Below are 21,289 nucleotides of genomic sequence, written 5' to 3'. Positions count from 1 at the left end.
AGCACAGACTGAAATATGTTCCGGGATTCCTCCGATGGCAATGAGGAGTACATCACATCAGTCATTGGCTTCATCAATAAGTGCATTGATGACGTCGTCCCCACAGTGACTGTACATACTTACCCCAACCTGAAGCCATGGATTACAGCCAACATCCGCACTGAGCTAAAGGCTAGAGCTGCCGCTTTCAAAGAGCAAGGCTCCAATCGGGAAGCTTATAAGAAATCCTGCTATGCCCTCCGACGAACCATCAAACAGGCAAAGCGTCAATACAGGACTAAGATCGAATCATACTACACCAGCTCTGACGCTCGTCGGATGTAGCAGGGCTTGCAAACCATTACAGACTACAAAGGGAAGCACAGCCGAGAGCTGCCCAGTGACACGAGCCTACCAGATGAGCTAAACTGCTTCTATGCTCGCTTCAAGGAAAATAACACTGAAACATGCATAAGAGCACCAGCTGTTCTGGAAGACCGTGTGATCACGCTCTCCGCAGCCGATGTGAGTAAGACCTTTAAACAGGTCAACATTCACAAGGCCGCAGGGCCAGACGGATTACTAGAACGTGTACTGCGAGCATGCGGTGACCAACTGGCAAGTGTCTTCACTGACATTTTCAACCTCTCCCTGTCCGAGTCTGTAATACCAACATGTTTTAAGCAGACCACCATAGTGACTGTGCTCAAGAACACTAAGGTAACCTGCCTAAATGACTAACGACCCGTAGCACTCAGGTCTGTAGCCATGAAGTGCTTTGAAAGGATGGCCATGGCTCACATCAACACCATTACCCCAGAAACCCTAGACCCACCACAATTTGCATACTGCCCCAACAGATCTACAGATGATGCAATCTCTGTTGCACTCCACACTGCCCTTTCCCACCTGGACAAAAGGAACATGTATGTTAGAATGCTGTTCATTGACTACAGCTCAGCGTTCAACACCATACTGCCCTCAAAGCTCATCAATAAGCTAAGGACCCTGGGACTTAACATTTCCATCTGCAACTGGATCCTGGACTTCCTGACGAGCCGCCCACAGGTGGTAAGGGTAGGTAACAACACATCCGCCACGCTGATCCTCAACACAGGGGCCCCTCAGGGGTGCGTGCTCAGTCCCCTCCTGTACTCCCTGTTCACTCATGACTGCACGGCCAGGCTCGACTCCAACACCATCATTAAGTTTGCCGATGACACAACAGTGGTATGCCTGATCACCGACAACGATGAGACAGCCTATAGGGAGGAGGTCAGAGACATGGCTGTGTGGTGCCAGTACAACAACCTCTCCCTCAACATGATCAAGACAAAGGAGATGATTGTGGACTACAGGAAAAAGAGGACTGAGCATGCCCCCATTCTCATTGACGGGGCTGCAGTGGAGCAGGTTGAGAGCTTCAAGTTCCTTGGTGTCCACATCACCAACAAACTAACATGGTCCAAGCACACCAAGACAGTCATGAAGAGGGCACAACAAAACCTTTTCCCCCTCAGGAGACTGAAAAGATTTGGCATGGGTCCTCAGATCCTCAAAACGTTCTACAGCTGCACCATCGAGAGCATCCCGACTGGTTGCATCACTGCCTGGTATAGAAACTGCTAAATGACTTAAATGAAACTGCTCGGCCTCCGACCGCAAGGCACTACAGAGGGTTGTGCGAACGGCCCAGTACATCGCTGGGGCCAAGTTTCCTGCCATCCAAGACCTCTATACCAGGCGGTGTCAGAGGAAGGCCCTAAAAATTGTCAAAGACTCCAGCAACCCTAGTCATAGACGGTTCTCTCTGCTACCGCATGGCAAGCAGTACCGGAGAGCCAAGTATAGGTCCAAGAGGCTTCTAAACAGCTTCTACCCCCAAGCCATAAGACTCCTGAACACCTAATCAAATGGCTACCCAGACTATTTGCATTGCCCCCCTCGTCTTTTACTCCGCTGCTACTCTCTGTTATCAGCTATGCATAGTAACTCTACCTACATGTACATGTTACCTCAACTAACCGGTGGCCCCGCACATTGACTCGGTACCGGTACCCCCCTGTAAAATCTCGCTATTGTTATTTTACTGCTGCTCTTTAATTACTTGTTACTTTTATTTCTTATTCTTATCTGTATTTTTTTTAAACTGCATTGTTGGTTAGGGGCTCGTAAATAAGCATTTCACTGTAAGGTCTACACCTGTTGTATTTGGTGCATGTGACTAATACAATTTGATTTGATTTGAGGATACAAAGCCCAGCACTGGCTGTTCCTCCCAGGCCAATCCATCCATCATTGCTACACTGAATCATCTCATTGTCAATAACGGATGGAGCAATACATTACAGCCATGTGGTAACTGTTAGTGTTAATGACATTGAGCAGTCCCCTTGAGTACAGAAAAAGCCTAGATGCACAACACACTTGCTTAGTAAGGCAATAATATATGGAAATTCATTGTGAGGTAAACAGATAGGAGACAGGTGGATTCGGCTAAGAGGCCTGCTCACAAGGAATGCCATTTCACTGCAATATTCAACAACAATATACAAATGACTACTTCAGTGAAAAACAACCCAAAATCTGTCCCCCCACCTCCACATCGTCAAAGGTTGAGATTTTCAATCACTGTAATAATTGCAGATTTTATATTACAATGGGACTTTGACATTTCCATACATTCTAAACCCCCAGTATTGCCAAAGTTCCTACTTTGTGTGCCACTGCAGCATGTGGGCTGATGTTAACTTCCTGTTTCCCCAATAAATCAGGGAGCCCTGTCCGCTTATCTCTGTCTGATACCCAGATCAATCTGCCTTTTAATCCCCAGCCCACTCCGCCTAGTGTGAAGCCAGCACATCAGGCACAGCCTGCCAGCCTGTGTCCCAAATCCAAAGTCAAAGCCACAGGAAGAGATGGGGAGTGAGGATTGATCTCAGCAATGGTAGGAAAAGAATTCAGAGTGCATACAGGGCTTATGTGTGATCTACTGTAAATGCCATAATGCTAATCTAAATACCAAACAAGGTGTCTGATTTGTGTATGCTATGCCCGGCAGAGCTGTGATGTATCATTGGGCTCATCTGTATTTGTCCGCCTGCGTGGTTTCACAACTCCAGTCAAAGTTGCTGTCAACAACAAAAGAGTGCCAAAGTTATAGACAATTTCATGAGCTTGAGACTTAGGTCAAATCAAATCAAATCAAATGTTATTGGTCACATACACATATTTTGCAGATGTTATTGCGAGTGTAGCGAAATGCTTGTGTTCCTAGCTCCAACAGTGCAGTAGTATCTAACAATTCACAAAAATAAACACAAATCTATTGAATTTAATAAAATACAGTAGAATAGAATACAGTATATACATATGAGATGAGTAAAGCAGTATGTAAACATTATTTAAACATGATTAAAGTGACTAGTGTTTCATTATTAAAGTGGCCAGTGATTCCAAGTCTGTGTATATAGGGCAGCAGCCTCTAAGATGCAGGGTTGCATAACCGGGTGAAAGCTGGCTAATGATGGCTATTTAACAGTCTGATGGCCTTGAGATTGAAACTGTTTTTCAGTCTCTCGTCCCAGCTTTGATGCACGTGTACTGACCTCACCTTCTGGATGATAGCAGGGTGAACAGGCTGTGGCTTGGGTGATTGATGTCCTTGATGATCTTTTTGGCCTTCCTGTGACATAGGGTGCTGTACGTGTCCTGCAGTGGCAGATTTAGGTATGGGCGACATATACAGCCGCCATCTTGCCGGGGTCGGCACGGGGCAACCGCACAAAAAAATATGGAATGGTGACATTTGCACGATCGGTTTTCTATCGTTCATTTGCACATCACGTCAATGATATCATGTCACCGTGTGGAACTGTGGGTCAATTAACCTTGTCAGAGTGGGTGCCCAATTCTAGTTTGTGAGCTTGTTAGGGCTAGGGTCCTTTTTTCAGAATTTCCGTTTGACTGACGTGCCCAAAGTAAACTGCCTGTTACTCAGGCCCAGAAGCCAGTATATGCATATAATTGGTACTATTGGATAGAAAACACTTTGAAGTTTGTAGAAATGTAAAAATAATGTATGAGACTATAACACAATTGATATGGTAGGAGAAAATCCAAAGAAAAACCACCCAGAATGTATTGTTTTGAGAGCCCATGCTCTTACAATGGAAAGCTATGGGTCCTATGCAATTCCAGATCCAAGATTGCAATTCCTATGGCTCCCCCTAGATGTCAACAGTCTTTATTCAAGGTTTCAGGCTTGTTTCTTCCAAAACGTGGAAGAATTTTGAGTTTTGGTATAGGGAGTCAGAGTTGGAAATCAGTCTGTGGGCGTATGACGAAGAGGACGCGCACTTGCTAATTTTACTTTTCTATTGAACATACTTCTTTCCGTATGAAATATTAGTTTCATTACATTTTAGGGTACCTGAGGATTAAATATAAATGTAGTTTGACTTGTTTTAACACATTTTAGCGGTAGCTTTTTGGATTCCTTTGTCTGCATGTTGAACTCAAATCGATAGCGTCAACTGAACTGTCTTTTTGGGACTTAAAGAAGGATTTTATCTAACAAAACGACCATGCATGTTGTAGCTGGGACCCTTTGGATTGCAAATCAGAGGAAGATTTTCAAAAAGTAAGTGATTATTTATTCGCTATTTGTGATTTTTATGAAGCCTGTGCTGGTTAAAAATATCACATGGCATGCTTTCGCTGTAAAGCCTACTGTAAATCTGACAATGCAGTTAGATTAACAAGAATTTAAGCTTTTAACCGATATAAGACACTTGTATATACCTAGATGTTTAATACCCATACTTTTTACGATTATTTATTTGAATTGCGCGCCCTCCAATTTCACCGGAAATTGTCGACAGGTGACCCCCTGACGGGACGCCTAGCCCTCAGAAGATCTAGGCAGGCTACTGCCTGGGAAGGTCTCCCACTCAGAAGTACGAGATAGGGAGGGGGGCGGGGGTAGGTTGACCTCAGGTCTCCCCACTGGAAGCCTGAGGTAGGGGGAGTGGGGGAATCTATCAAATAGCACACCTCTAACTTTGTACAGTACTAATTCAATTAGTAAAATCAGTCACACTACGAAATGCAACCAAATAAACCAAAATTCATTCATAATACTAAACTCAGCAAAAAAAGAAACGTCCTCTCACTGTCAACTGCGTTTATTTTCAGCAAACTCAATGTGTAAATATTTGTATGAACATAACAAGATTCAACAACTGAGACTTAAACTGAACAAGTTCCACAGACATGTGAATAACAGAACAAAGGGGGCGGGGGGGGGGGGGGGGGGGTCAAAATCAAAAGTAACAGTCAGTATCTGGTGTGGCCACCAGCTGCATTAAGTACTACAGTGCATCTCCCCCTCATGGACTGCACCAGATTTGCCAGTTCTTGTTGTGAGATGTTACCCCACTCTTCCACCAAGGCACCTGCAAGTTCCCGGACATTTCTGGGGGGAATGGCCCTAGCCCTCACCCTCCGATCCAACAGGTCCCAGACGTGCTCAATGGGATTGAGATCCGGGCTCTGGCTGTGGCAGAACTCTGACATTCCTGTCTTGCAAGAAATCATGCACAGAGCGAGCAGTATGGCTGGTGGCATTGTCATGCTGGAGGGTCATGTCAGGATGAGCCTGCAGAAGGGTACCACATGAGGGAGGAGGACGTCTTCCCTATAACGCACAGCGTTGAGATTGCCTGCAATGACAACAAGCTCAGTCCGATGATGCTGTAACACACCGCCCCAGACCATGACGGACCCTCCACCTCCAAATCGATCCCGCTCCAGAGTACAGGCCTCGGTGTAACGCTCATTCCTTCGACAATAAACGCGAATCCGACCATCACCCTGGTGAGACAAAACCGCGACTCGTCAGTGAAGAGCACTTTTTGCTAGTCCTGTCTGGTCCAGCAACGGTGGGTTTGTGCCCATAGGCGACGTTGTTGCCGGTGATGTCTGGTGAGGACCTGCCTTACAACAGGCCTACAAGCTCTCAGTTCAGCCTCTCTCAGCCTATTGTGGACTGTCTGAGCACTGATGGAGGGATTGTGCATTCTTGGTGTAACTCGGGCAGTTGTTGTTGCCATCCTGTACCTGTCCCGCAGATGTGATGTTCGGTTGTACCGATCCTGTGCAGGTGTTGTTACATGTGGTCTGCCACTGCGAGGATGATCAGCTGTCTGTCCTGTCTCCCTGTAGCGCTGTCTTAGACGTCTCACAGTACGGACATTGCAATTTATTGCCTCGGCCACATCTGCAGTCCTCATTCCTCCTTGCAGCATGCCTAAGGCACGTTCACGCAGATGAGCAGGGACCCTGGGCATCTTTCTTTTGGTGTTTTTCAGAGTCAGTAGAAAGGCCTCTTTAGTGTCCTAAGTTTTCATACCTGTGACCTTAATTGCCTACCTTCTGTAAGCTGTTAGTGTCTTAAGGACCGTTCCACAGGTGCATGTTCATTAATTGTTTATGGTTCGTTGAACAAGCATGGGAAACAGTGTTTAAACCCTTTACAATGAAGATCTGTGAAGTTATTTAGATTTTTATGAATTATCTTTGAAAGACAGGGTCCTGAAAAAGGGACGTTTCTTTTTTTGCCGAGTTTATTAGCTCTATTCTTGCTTGTTTTTACGGACCGTGATAAATGTATATATTATTCAAAGAGCAAATTTGCAAATAAATTCATAAAAAATCCTACAATGTGATTTTCTGGATTTTTTTCCCCTCATTTTGTCTGTCTTATTTGACGTGTACCTATGATGAAAATTACAGGCCTCTCTCATCTTTTTAAGTGGGAGAACTTGAGCAATTGGTGGCTGACTAAATACTTTTTTGCCCCACTGTACATCCCGACAGGATGCTCTCAATTGTGCATTTGTAAAAGTTTGTGAGGATTTTAGAGGCCAAGACACATTTCTTCAGCCTCCTGAGGTTGATGAGGCGCTGTTGCGCCTTATTCAACACAATGTCTGTGTGGGTGGACCATTTCAGATCGTCAGTGATGTGTACACCAAGGAACCTCAAGCTTTCCACCTTCTCCACTGCGGTCCCATCGATGTGGATAGGGGCGTGCTCCCTCTGCTGTTTCCTGAAGCCAACGATCATCTCCTTCATTTTGTTGACATTGAGTGAGAGGTTATTTTCCTCTCACCACACTCCCAGGGCCCTCATCTCCTCCCTGTAGGCTCTTGTCATTGTTGGTAATCAGGCCTACTACTGTTGTGTCGTCTGCAAACTTTATGATTGAGTTGGAGGTGTGAACGAGGGGTCATGGGTGAACGCAGTCATGGGTGAACAAGGGGTACAGGAGGGGGCTGAGCACACAACTTTGTGGGGCCCTTGCTTTGAGGATCAGCGAAGTGGAGGTGTTGATTCCTACCTTCACCACCTGGGGGCGACCCGTCAGGAAGTCCAAGACCCAGTTGAACAGGGCGGGGTTCAGACCCAGGGCCTCAAGCTTAATGATGAGCTTGGAGGGTACTATGGTGTTGAATGCTAAGCTATAGTCAATGTACAGCATTCTTACACAGGTATTCCTCTTGTCCACATGGGATAGAGCAGTGTGGGTAGGTGTTATTTGAGCGATAACCAGATTTTTGGTTAAACAAGGTAAAAAAGAGAGAATGCAAAATTAAAGGAAATCTTTGAAAGAAAGAGCCATATGAGTCAAATGTTCTGGTAGAATAAACGTCTGGATTTATTTTGTTGATCTGAACATTGAACAAGTGCAGCAAACACAGAATAAAGATGCTAAGAGTCAAAGTCGGTTGTATAGCAGAGGTGTGACCGGTTTGCAAGGACATTTATTTTTATAACATTTCCTTTCTGTATAGGCCAGCTCTGGGGTATAGTGACTGTGTGAGGGTCCCCCCCCCAGGACACACTGATGAGCCCCCCCCCCCCCTTTCAAAACTCTGGTGCCCACGGACACATTCACAGACGTAGGCTCCCTCTACTCCCCCCACCTCAACTAACACAGGAACATGTGGGATCTCAGAAAATAGACTGTTCTTCAAACCCTCTGTGCATGTATCTCTGGCTCCAAGAAACTAGGGATTTAAAAAGACAACATCATTACAGCAGAGCCACAGATATGGAGTACATATAAACATCATATATCTATGGCTCTGGTTCACAGTACTTATTGAACACGCTCTCAATTAACATATTTTGAAAAAATATTGATACGTATATATTGATATATTTTTTATAAATGTATATTCAGCAGCAAGAATGAAGGAGATTAACAAGAAGTGAAACAAAACCATTTTTTTTCAGAGGTCAAATTGACAATTCTTTGACATTCTTCAAATTGTCCCATATCAACATGAAGATGTCAGGACATTTCACACCCATCTAAAAAACATTTTTACAAGATACAATGAATGGTAAATGTCATATTCTCTTAGAGAGGTAACTTCACAACCCTATCCAACCCAATATCTAATTTCCTGCTAAATATTAGAGACACTGCCAAGAAATACCCTTATAATGTAATTGCAATCTGTCTGTAGAAGTGGTCACAGCATTGACCTGTGGATAACCAAACATTTGCTGAGGACCAAATCTATCTTTAACAGAACTGCCCAGTCCAGTTTGAAATTGGTTTTAGCACAACTGCCCATAAAGCCAATATGCAGCAAAATAATAGCAGTATTTAGATAAATGGTTATCTGAGATGTGCTTATGAAAAGTTACCACCTTCTCAAATCTGAAGCATGCCAAAATGTACAATTCCTAGATAACTGCTAAAAGTATATTTTAAAATAAGCAAGGAATTATGATGTACTTCACTTATAACAGCAGAGTTGATTTAGCTAAAACCAGAATGTATCTGATAGTATTTGCAAAGTGTAGTTTAACATTTTAGAAATGTGATTTGTCGTTTATTTTAGGATCACCAACTTGAATAACATACAACTTAATGAGAATAAAAACATAGAAAAAATTAGCACCATTTGAGGTAAGAGACAGATCAGTTAACCCGTTTGCTGGTAGCACCATCAACCAGTGAAAAGGAGCAATCAGTTGAAATACATTTTTGGAGACAACTGGGCATCCACTGACAGTAGGATCTTTAGTAAGCATTTTTACAAAACTGATTTCCTCATAATGATATCAACTGTGTAGTACTGAGGTGTTACGAGTTTACATATACTGTACATTTGGAAATGAGTTATCAATAAGGTATTTTCCTATAGTTTAAAAAAAATATACATCATAGACGAACACAAGAGAAGCAATGAGGTAGGACAGTGAAGCTAGATGAAGTATACTTGCCAATGAATTGTGGAACTACACTTAAAGTTCCCCAAGAACCTTATCTCATTTAGAGTAAACTTAACATTGGCCTTTTCTCAATTGGATTTGCCCAACTCCGGCGTCCTCTCCTCTGTCCTCTCTCGCCTCCTTTTGAAAAAGGTCAAAAGGTAATCGAGGGGAGAGAACATGGATGAAAATACACCTGTATGAAATGAGACTCCTTCTCCACTCGCGTGTCATCAGGCAGTGACATTTACATAATACTTGTAAAGCGCTAAAAACATTTAGTTAGTTGTGCAAGATATTTAATAGATGAAAACTATAACTAGCATATAGGTTTTAAACATGTGCATGTTTTTCTCCGACGACAAAAACTGATTCAAAAGGTAGTGTGGCAGACTTTAAAACTCTTCCGCGAAGGACTCCAGTTAGATACACGACTATTTAAAAAAAAAAAAGTTTAAACCTTTAACTAGGCAAGTCAGTTAAGGACAAATTATTACTTATAATGACGGCCTACCGGGGAACAGTGGGTTAACTGCCTTGTTATGGGGCAGAACAACAGTTTTACCTTGTCAGCTCGGGGATTCGATCAAGCAACCTTTCGGTTACTGGCCCAACTCTCTAACCCCTAGGCTACTGTACCTGCCGCCCCATCCTTGATGAAAGGTGGTTATCGAGGAAGAGAGGCCACTCTTCCGTTCACCTACTAACGAATTGACATCTCAACACTTATCGGTTTCAGGGTCATGGAGGAGAGAGACTGAAGGACGGACTTTTGCCCAAATGAGAAAAAGCCATTGTATCCGAGGTGGGGATATTGGGCTTCAGAGAGCACTGGGACTCACTGCCATAATGAGGCTATGACAAACGAATCTTCGTTATGTAAAACCGCATATCCACTGCATACCTAAGGAAGTGTTGTCAGTACGCCTAGTGGCTGTGATAGTAGGAGGAACACTGGGCAGTTTGGTGGGTTAAACCTGGACTGGTCCTCAGCATCAGCATGTTTTCATGAACGGGTATGCCTTTCAGTTGACAAGTCTAATATTATATCTTCATCGCCATTTAACCATACTACCCCCCTTTTTTGGCATCATAAAACAAACGAGTAAACAACATTAACAACATGTGTCACAGGAATTCATCGCGGGCCACACAGCAGAACAGTTTTCACACAAACTAAAAGCTTTAAAATGCATGTAATGTAATACATACTGTGCGCAAGGACCCAACAGGACCATGTTGATTTCTACAGAAATGATAACAGGACTTCTACATTAGGGAGAATTTTTAAAAAACAAAAATATATTTAGTCTCTGTGGTACTTTAGACAACTCTGGACTAAAACCTTGGCAAGGGACATTTTTGTGCAAGTTCAACCCCCCTCTCCATTATCAGCATTCAACATTTTGGCTTAATTATAACCCCTCACCCGCAACAACACTCAAGATACCCAGCATCTTTACACATTCAGTTAAGAGCACACAATCCAGTAGTGATGCACATTTTCAAGGTCCTTGAATTTGTGAATCACTTTAGATGATGAAAAAGCACAGTACAGTCCCTGCTTGTTTCATATGTCAACTTGCCCGGATCCCCCCAGCCAGTCCCCATGCTGTCTGTTTGTACTAAGCTCAGGGATCCTGCCAGCCCTGTGGATCAGAGCTACCCTCCCCTGCTGTATAGTCATTCCAATACATGACCTGTCTGGTAACACAGATGGATCCAATGTTTAACCACTAGAGAGAGAATGGCACCTAGTGCAGTCTGGGGTTTAGCATGCTTCTACTGTCAATAACAGAAAAGCTATAGCAATGCAACAAGACACTTTGCCTATGTTTTCTTAAGCATCATCTGGGAGGCCATAGGGATCACTGGCTGTGAGGGCTGAGTGAGGCCAGGCCATGTACTGTATACCTAATGGCCATGCCCACTTTTAACCATTAGCTGTCTAAATAGCTGGAGGGAGGGGCCAGTTATAAAGCTTGGCTTTCCTAACAACTAGCTCCTCCTCTGCACTACAAAATATGGGGAAGGTGCAATTTCTCACATTTGAAAAGTTGTCTGTAAAAAGAACAAAACAGCAGACTGAGATCCATCCGTGTCCAAAAAGGACTATGTTTTTTTTGTTGCCAATCATTCAACCAGGATATAATTCTAGCTGAACTTCCAGTGTTCCCAACTTCCCACTGAACCCTAATCTACATCTTAAAAAAAAAAAAACACATCATTGAAATAGTGGGGCCAATTCAAAGCACATAAAAATAACTGTCAAAACATGGAAAATATAAACAATGGGACAAGAGAGCAGCAGACAGAAAATTAGCGCAACATTTTAAAGAACTAGCTAACATAGAGTTCCTCTCTGTATAGCTCGGCTGTCTGGTTCATACAGGAAGGACAAAAACACATCCTTTACATATTAGTTTCATGCCTAAAGCCCATTCCAATGCCTGGGGAGTGGCATGTTAGTGGGAATAGGCAAACCCTGGGGAATATAAAGCACTGTGTGCCAGAGGCATAGCTTACTAAGGACCACTCTTCACACGTATTCAGTTCATACAAATAAACCAGAACTCAGACCTATCAGGACCATTTAAAAGGTGCATCGATTATCATGTCTTTTTTCTTCTTCTAAATGGCCAAAATAAGTTGGGACCAAATCAGTTTTGCAAACAAATCCATTTCTTTGCAAATGGAGAATCTGTCACAAGAGATTTAAAGTGCGTTCATTGATTGATTTGAAAATACAGCCCGTCCTTAAAATAGGGGAAATTTAACCCTTCCCTTCTTTCAAAGTGGATTTATCTGAAGTCAATTTAACCACGACTTTGACCTTTGTGCTAGAGACAAATGGTTTTCTGTGCAGTAAAGATATATCCTTGATGATCACAAGGACATCAGTATGTTCTCCCTGTGATGTTCAGAGGCCGACGGACAGGGATCTGATGTCAAATGTTATAAAATCTCATTTAGATTTACGACTTTGGTACAGTAAATCAAACATTTGGCTAAATGGTAAACAGTTGGGTCTATCAATTTAGGGATAAAAGCATATGAAAGAGGACATTCTCAGCTACTGGAAAATAAATACATTTTGGGAGGTTAAAGTCATTTGTGATGTACTTACTATACGGGTCAAATTGAGTTGTAGGCCGAATCGAACATAAGGGAAGGGTTATATTGACTCCTAAAGACATCACTTTAAATTGTGGTTTGTCTAGTTTATTTTTCATAGAGATTACCGACGTGAGAGACATTTCTTTTCTTTGAGTTTAGATGCTTCTAATCTACATTTGGATACAATATCAAGCTTAAAGCCCCAAAAAATGAACAAACATAAAAATTAACGGCAGGTAACAAAGGAATTACAATGTCAATAAAAAATAAAAAAAATACAGGAGTTTACCATGTTAATGTGTAAGTCGGACTAAAAACCGAAAAGTACATGACTTGTGAAAAGAGACTAGTTATATATACTAAAATATCCCCACATATGGTAGCGTAACAAAACATTGATCGAACTGTAAGAAATACAAAAGAAAAACCATAGACACAACCAAAAATACATAGAAAGTGAGGAGGCAAAAAGGCTTGACAGGCAGACCTGCAGGTGATTCACAGTTAGCCACATGGTCACAGTTGAGAATTCAATCCGCAGCATTTAGTTCCAGGTTGCAGACAGCCAGACAAACCGTTTGGGGGAAAAAAACATTTGAAAAGTTCTGATGGCATGTCATTGGAAGTTGTCACTATATAGCATTTCATTCCCAGTGGTATGCCTCAAAGAAGAGGGCTGTGAGAGAGCAGGAATCCTGCTTTATCTAGGGATCTAGCCAGAACACTGACCACTGCAGACAGCTTTACCCACAACCAAACAAACACAGTACCTGACAAACTTTCACATTCAGACACCAAAGTGCAGTTTAAAGATATCAGCTTTACTTTAGATTAAAATCACATCTTACTAAATAACTGGAGGACACAGTCCCCAACGATTCCCATAAACATAAGGCCTTTCTGGGCTTAAAATCTTGTACCACAACTCCAAAAAAGTCGAACGATCTGCAGGACAGCTTGAATAAAGACACTACTATAACAATCACATTTATATAAACTCAAGTTGGATCTCTCAAGTAGGGTATATACACTGTAAATCATTATCCAGAAAACATATCTTCTCAAGACCGTTACACGTCTGATGTGGACAAGCACCACAGACAAAATGATAAACCTCTCTTTACCAAACTGTTAATGTTCATTGGTGCTCTATACTATGGAAATCCAAATGGCATATTCCCATGGTAACGAGACCTCAAACCTTGCATCCCATCTAGATGACCACACAGCAATAATCTCTCGGCAATGGAATATCTGCGCAATGTGGCATGTATCAATTAAGACATGTATATCAGAGAGACCCTGTTGAAAAAGTGAGTATTAACATCCTCCCCACGTCACTTTAAGTACCAATAGCACACAGAGACCTCAACACTAAGGCCTTCAGTGTGGCTAACCTCTCAATCACGACAAACTAGCATGATTATTCCACAATATCTTCTTACAAATCAGAAGTTATTTTTCAAGGGAAATCACTAAGAATATTAGGACACAACGTCATGTTCTGACACAGAATATTTTGTTGGAGCACCACTGCATTCTCTCACAACCAGATTGATTTAAGAATCTCTCACACCAGTTCATATGACACACCAAAACACTTAACCACACACTGCATTGATTGACAGGTAAAGCTGTCTTGCAGGTAAAGCTGTCTTACAGCTGATGGATTAGGGCCTTGGGCGCCTACTGAGGATCTCTAGTGCTGGCCTGGCACACATGAACCTACCCACCCTCTTCTGTTTCGGCAGTCCAAGAAAAGAGAATGAGCTCTAGTATGGTGACAACTTTTCATCACTACATGCCATCGTAGGTGAAATTCTCCATCTTGACGGTTTGTCTAATGAGCAGCTTCGATTCCCGCCTCTCCTCGTTCTTGATGGATTTGTTGATATCCATAATTTTTTCACAGATGTATTTGTTCACTTTGGACAATCTTTGTGTGATCTCTGCGCCGTCCGCCGTTTCTTGAGACACTCGGTCATACAGACACTCTGCAAAAAAGGGAAATAAATAAGTGTGTATTGTTCATCAAATCAGAGATATTCCAAACGTTTTGAGTTGCAAAAGGTGCCCAGAACATCTGACAACAGGCCTATACAGTTTTACCTCTGACTATTTTGAGCTTGCTTGGGGAGAGTGGGGGCTTGGGGAGGGCATCTTTCTTCTTTTTGGTGGCCACACCAGTGACACTCCTGTTCTTGAGGGTCTCAGTGCCCCAGATCATGACGGCCAGGTTCTTGGTGAACTTGGAATCTCCCTGTGTCCGCTGGAGCTGGTGCCACTTCTCTTCCTGCACCCAGATGCCCCCGCCCAGGTGCACCTGCAGTAACGCAGCACAGATATGTATTGAGGGTCACCTACACTCAGATCTGAGGCCACACTATAACCAACAGCAGCAAAGCCCATCCCACAACCATTCAGCCCAAATAAGATATCAAAGGGCCATGTTTCAGCAGCTACATAAATAAGTAAGGGGCAATGGGTTCCAGCCTGGATAAATTGCACTGAGTATTTATAATGGCATAGAACCACAGAATGACACATTGTGTAAGTCTGCACCAAACAACGCTACAAGCGGAATGACAGGCCTGCCCTGAGTTATAGGTGAGCTAATGCTGAGAGCGCCATGTGTGCCACCCTGCCTTTATCACTGAGAAGTCTTCAGGCTGGCATCCAAAGGCTTTTCTCTTTGCAGCTAATGTGCTTTAGGCCCATGGCCAGCAGACAAGCTTTTCACTGCTCTTAACTTAGAGGAACCCTTTCTCTATTTTCTTTCTAGGGCTACCTGTCAGTCACTTAGATTCCTCCGGTAGAAATAATTAATAGCAGGCAATGTGTGAGTGTTCTAATTTGCTTTTGTTCTTCACGCTTGAACTGAGAGGCTCTCTGCTTGTAACACAAATTCCCCCGTCATGTGAAGCAGGCAGAATTACGTGTGTAGCCCTGCAACCACTAACAGGGCAATAAACAGTGCTGATGCTATAATAAGGACAATCATCTCAGCCTTGTTTACCCTCAAGGAGAGGAGAAGGCTAATTTAATGCAAGTTTATGTGTAAGGGAAAATGTAATGCTTCCTCCCCATCAAAGCGACCACAGCGAGGAAGATGGGGGGGCTGGAGGTGGTGAGACTCACCTTTCCATCATTAAAAGTGTAGACTGTTCTTGGGGAGGGGGAGTGGCTGGAGCTGGTATTGGCCTCTTCTCTGCACACTTCCTGTGGCTCAATGATGGGCTCCACCACCTCTGCTTTGATTGTCTGAGTGCCATTGTCATGCATAGGCTCTGTATGAGGTGCAAAATCAAAAGTAAAGTTGACATGCATATTGTGTAGTGTAGTCTCTCAGGAACAACAAGCCTAGAGCACTAACAGAGGCTTTGACTCATCCACAACAGCATGTGGTCAGGGAGTTCTAGTCTTAGCTTTGGACCAGTGCATGCAGCAAGGCTTCCCTGTGCACCGAGACAGCGGGACTATTTTAGCCCAGTAAGCTGGCTTGGTGGCTGGCCACACTAAGCTCTAATGTAGCTGATGAGTTTTAATATCGGTCAGCGCACTACATTCCTGATCCCAAAGCACCCTGGCCAGTCTAATCTTTAGCCTGTCCATTAGACCGCCTGGCCCTCATATCACACCCCAGGGGCCCAATGCAAAACATGTGCAGCTGGCCATGGGACTGGCTTAAAGGGAAAATCCACTCAAAAACGATATTTTACGTTTTTGTGGAAGCATTGAGTGAACAAGCGCTTGACACTCAATATTTATTTAAATTTTTTGCAAAACCAAACTCTGATAGTGATTCCCCCCTTCTCAAAAACAAATGACAACAACCAAATACTTCATAACTTCTGTTATCAACTGTGCATCTGATCACTAAAAGCAATATAAGAAGGTACCCAAATCTACAAATTCAAAATCCAGACAACTCAGTTTTTTCTTAACCTGAACAGATGTGCATGGGAGGCTGCAGTGAGAGGTGACTGGAGAGTGTGTGTCTCTCACCACTGCCTAGCCTCATGAGGAGCACATCCTGCAGCCTCCTGTTGAAGTCACGTAGTTCCTTCACTTCTGTCAGCAGGCTGCCATACTCCTTCAGCTTCTTGGCCTGCTGGACCAGCTGCCTGCGGGTTCTCTCCAGCTCCTGCTGTAGCCTCCTAACCTCCTCCTCCTGCTGCCTATAGCTGTGGACCAGCTCCTCATACAGAACCCGCGGTACCACCGCATCCTCAGGCCCAGAGTCTCCCTCCTCTTCTTCCTCTTCTTCCTCCTCTTCCTCCTCCTCCAGCCTGTCCTCCTCCAGGTCCTCCTCTCCCTCCATGCAGGAACTCACAGCGTTCCTCTCCAGGCGGGCCACCACCGCTGCCAAGCTCTTGGAGGAGTTGGCAGTGGGACGCCCATGGTCCTGTGTCTGAGCCTGTGGAATCAAAAGGGACTTTATGCAGTTAATCATTGTTTAAAGCACAAGGGATATGAATGTGATAATGATGTGGAGACTGCATTATCATTCCATGTGATAAGAGTGATCTGGTGTGTCATAACTGTCAGAATTTCAGTCGAATAAAAACACGCATGTTACGAATGTTTGACTATATATTTATTTTTAAAATGTTGAGTGGATGTCAAAAACCCACATATTTCCATAGCTGTGGGGGGCTTTGCTTGACAAAACGATACAGATGGGCTAAAATCACTGGGAACTGGGAAGAGTGGAGTCATGGAGTTCTTAGATGAGCAGCTCAGAGGATTTGCAGCTGTCCAGAGTGCTACATGTGTTAATCCAGCATATTGTAAAAAATAAAAAATCAATAAAACAGCAGGAGGATTTTTAGGAGACATCCAAAACTCAGTTGGTAATTTGTCTTTTGATAATTTAACTATCAGTATTCTTCATATTCCTCATGAACCGCATTATATTGGTGAAGAGGTTGAATCACACACCAACAATTTCACAGAGCCCCAAATCACAGAAATGCTTTAACAGTTTGAAAACTATGACTACTAGTTGACTAGCTATCTTGCTTAGTTGCACCTACCTTTTTATGTCTCAGTGGCAGTCGTTCCTCCCCAAAGTGGTTCTCAACTGAATTTCCCATATTCCTTGTTGACATCTTCGGAATTTTCATCTTTTTTTGCATTATACTATGTTCAAACTCATCAACGTTATCTGCAAAATAGAGCTAAGTGTCAACAAACATTTGATATATAAAGTCGAGACAGAAAAAAAATCGAAGGTAATTTTCCAGGAGCGTTATGGCAGCTAAAGACCGTTCATCCAAGCATCTCATCTCAATCTTGTTTTACCCATCCCCAGTAAACAAGCTGTATGTAGTTTTTGTTTTCTAGCCAACTAGCTAATATAGTTAGTTAGTTATCCAGTGTGGACCGAGAATGGTTAGCTAGCTACAGCACGACAAACAACAACAAACCTAGTTAATGCACTCAACTGACATTAGCCAGGGACTGTTCAAACACGAGGATTAGTAATCTAGCTAAATACCCTAGCTACGGTTGATGGTGAAAATGTACGTGTGGCTGCTCTGTTACACACACGATGCATGTGTGAATGCATGCACAAAACGTTACACTCATATGTGTCGAGGAAACGTTATTGATAGCTATAATAACCGGTGTGATGGATACATATTGCTAGCTAACTTGTATGCAGCTGGCTTGACGTTGTCCGACCTAGCTAGCAAAGGTCGATTGATAGTGATTGTCATCATATCATGTAGCTAGGTAGCTATTATATCAACAACCATATAGAGGTGTTGTTGTGTATTGCTAGCTAAAATAACGTATCCAATGTTAGTAAACAATCTGGATGAGTAAATGGCTGGCTAAGCTAAAGCGTTAGCTTGCTAGCTGACTGGCTGGCTAGCAAGCTAACGTTAATGTCACATAGTTAGTTAGCTAACGTTAGATATATTAGCCAACTAAAAACAATGTCAGCAAGAAAACCAACGTTAACTAGCTGTACTATGCAAATATGTGATATGACAACAAATGCCGCCCTGAAAAATAACCGTATGTAAACTAGGTAACGTTAGCAATAGCATCGTAGCGAGAACATTGTTGTCAGCTTGATAACTAACGTTAGCTAGCGAACTTAGTGTGTTTGACAGCAGACCGAAAAGCCATGTTTTCTTATTCTCTAGCTGTCTAGTCTCACTTTTTCAAACAATTGAACTATTTCAATTCATAAACAGTCAAACAAAGAGAGCACGAAGATAACGTACCTGCAAGGGCAAGAATCTGTGCTTTGCACGGCTGGCCTGTACCATTATCTTCTGTTCTGAGAACCAGATACACCTTCTGATTATCAAAATCTGTTTTGTGCAGAGGTCTAAAATCTTTCACATTTGAAGCGGGTAAAGCGTAACACATGTCGTCTTCCAAGAACCTCACAAAAGCATACATTATTTCTCTTTGGTCTTGCACTTTGGATATGGTTGTCAGTTTTCCCTCTATAAGTATAAAAAATATATATATATAAACACAAAGGGGAATTGGGAAGGGCTTCTATTCTGCACTCTGCTACTCTGGCCTGGTCTACATCATTTCAGGAAATTAGCCGCGCGCTCCATCACAAGACCTTGCTAATAGAGACAAGAATGAGCTTCTTATATTTTTCTTAAATTGAAAATAAATTAATGAAATCATTGAAATAATTAAATAAAGTGTATATATTGACTGACAGATAACATGCCACACTACCTACGTATCTACTCTACATAATATCCTTAAGTAAAGACAATGGCAGGAATTCAATCAAACCTTCATTTTAGAACCTCTTGTTTTCTTTTTTTTTCTTTTTTACAGTTTTTGCACCATAACGTTTTTTTTATGCATTGGAAGTACATTTTCGTGGGACAGAAAATGTGATTGATTTAAAGCCCACCCTTTAACTGTAACTCAAAAGGAGATGAAGGATAGCACCTTGTTGGTGATTGTGACTGCCTGCGATAAAGAACACATTTATACATCACTCATTACAGAAGTTTAATCTAGAGGAATCTTTATTTTGGCATTTGTACATACAGAAATTATGGTTTGAAATACTGTAAAAGTCAACTTCCTCAACTACTGAGGATATTCAAGAAACATGGTCCCCGGTGAGCTGACTACAAGATTTCAGCTTTTTGTCCTGCTGTTTCCTTCCAGATACTTTCAGCTAGAAGAGCAAAAAAACATCATTATTGTAATCAATAAATTCACCTATTACTGCCTCTGTAGGTCCCATTGAGTCCTCAACCCCCTGGAATGAAACCAAGAGAAGAGAAGAAGGCCATCTGGTCTGATCTCTGATTCCATTTGTTTGTGGGCGTACAAGTGTGTCTCAGTCAATGTGTTGCCTGGTGTACCTTTTAATCTTTCCCTTTTGTTTTTACACTAGATGACAAAGTCCATCTGACAGAAAGGGAACTGTTTGCTATTGTAAAATAGTCAGGTTGTTACACAATGGGATGGATTTCTTCACTTGTATTTTAATAGAGAGTAGCATAGTCGATAAATGGTACTAACAATGTTTTTCTGCTTCGCCTGTCGTAATCGAAAAGTAACTCATGCAGATCTTGGACGCTATTCTCGTCTGTAATTTCATTGCATTTTTTTATTCAGATCAGACATCAAGGCTTGAGGCATAGGTTGCTGTTATGTTAGTGTGAGTTTTCCCTTGTTGAGGGTTGTGAGAGATATGGTGGTCCAGTGGAGATTTTCTCAGACGGAGAATGAGGACAGGTATCTGGATGGCTATTTAAATTGTTGTAATAGAACTTCATCTCCTATTCCAATATGGTAACTGCTTTTATCTCTGGGGGTTGTGCAAAGTACTGCAATGCTAATATTCATAGCAACATTTGCTGTGTATCAGTTTGTCAATCACTGCCAGCAGCATAGCACCCTGCATCCCACTGCTGGCTTGCCTCTGACATTGAGCAGGGTTGGTCCCTGGATTGGAGACCAGATGCTGCTGGAAGTGGTGTTGGAGGGCCAGTAGGAGGCACTCTTTCCTCTGGTCTAAAAATAATGCCCCAAGGCAGTGATTGGGGGCATTTCCCTGTGTATGGTGCTGTCTTTTGGATGGGACGTTAAACAGGTGTACTGACTCTCTGTAGTCACTAAAGATCCCATGGCACTTATCGTAAGAGTAGGGGTGTTAACCCTGGTGGTGTCCTGGCTAAATTCACAATCTGGCCCTCATACCACCATGGCCACTTAATGATCCCCCAGCTTCCAATTGGCTCATTCATTCCCCTGTAACTATTCCCCAGGTTGTTGCTGTAAATTAGAATGTATTCTCAGTCAACTTACCAGGATAAATAAAATAAACAACAATTCTCTGAAATTCTGAAATAGTAAGACAAATAACATTTTAATAAACAAGACCAGTGAGCCTCACTGGTAGACAAGAGATTTCAGCAGTTTCTCATCTCCAATGAAGGATTACTGTTAATCTAATCTACTGTTTAATTGCTAGGTCCTCAAGCCCATGTCTGGCACAATAAGACCGCTCAATTCCAGGAGCTGTTGTCTTGAAGTGTCTCAGGCTTAAGACTGAACTTCCCCTATCCTACCTCAAGCAACCTGACCCCAGCATGTAGCATAACAGATCTGCACACTAATTCTATATACTGTGGAATGAGAATAGATATACTTAAAACCATTACAACTCCAAACCAAATGTAAAAATGACATTACAACAAGAAACTATGAAGTTTCCCCACCCTTAAATACATAAAAGCAGCATGTTAAACACACATTTATAGCACAGTTAGAAGGTAATACAATGAGGACAAACGCTATTAAAAGAGCACTCAGGCCACATAAAGGATACATTTTCCTGAAGCTTTGGGAGCAGTTGGCACTGTAGACTTTAGTCAGTGCAGAGTCAGACATCATG

The 21,289-nt window shown here is 42.6% G+C and overlaps 2 protein-coding genes across 3 annotated transcripts in view; both read right to left on the bottom strand.

Annotated features, from left to right (window-relative positions):
* LOC100286605 (cytosolic carboxypeptidase 6) overlaps positions 1-21,289 on the bottom strand; it is a 471,389-nt gene that overhangs the window by 103,409 nt on the left and 346,691 nt on the right. The gene's annotated exons all lie outside the window — the stretch shown is intronic.
* On the bottom strand, positions 7,676-19,487 carry LOC106584333 (BEN domain-containing protein 5). 2 transcript variants are annotated; one of them, XM_014169507.3, is made up of 6 exons: positions 18,627-19,487; positions 17,424-17,554; positions 16,333-16,804; positions 15,526-15,674; positions 14,497-14,710; positions 7,676-14,381 (listed from the first exon to the last, which is right to left on the bottom strand). In XM_014169507.3, exons 1-6 carry the CDS (start codon positions 18,805-18,807, stop codon positions 14,185-14,187), a joined length of 1,344 nt encoding a protein of 447 aa, XP_014024982.1. In that variant the 5' UTR covers positions 18,808-19,487; the 3' UTR covers positions 7,676-14,184. The 2 variants fall into 2 exon arrangements, with proteins under 2 accessions (XP_014024982.1, XP_014024983.1); XM_014169508.3 differs by having other exon boundaries at positions 16,393-16,804; positions 18,627-19,486.

The sequence above is a fragment of the Salmo salar genome, chromosome 23, assembly GCF_965601325.2.
Source record: "Salmo salar chromosome 23, fSalSal1, whole genome shotgun sequence".
NCBI classification, from domain to species: domain Eukaryota; kingdom Metazoa; phylum Chordata; class Actinopteri; order Salmoniformes; family Salmonidae; genus Salmo; species Salmo salar.
The sequence above is the reverse complement of the archived record's forward strand: the minus strand, read 5'-3'. Positions and strand labels throughout refer to the sequence as shown.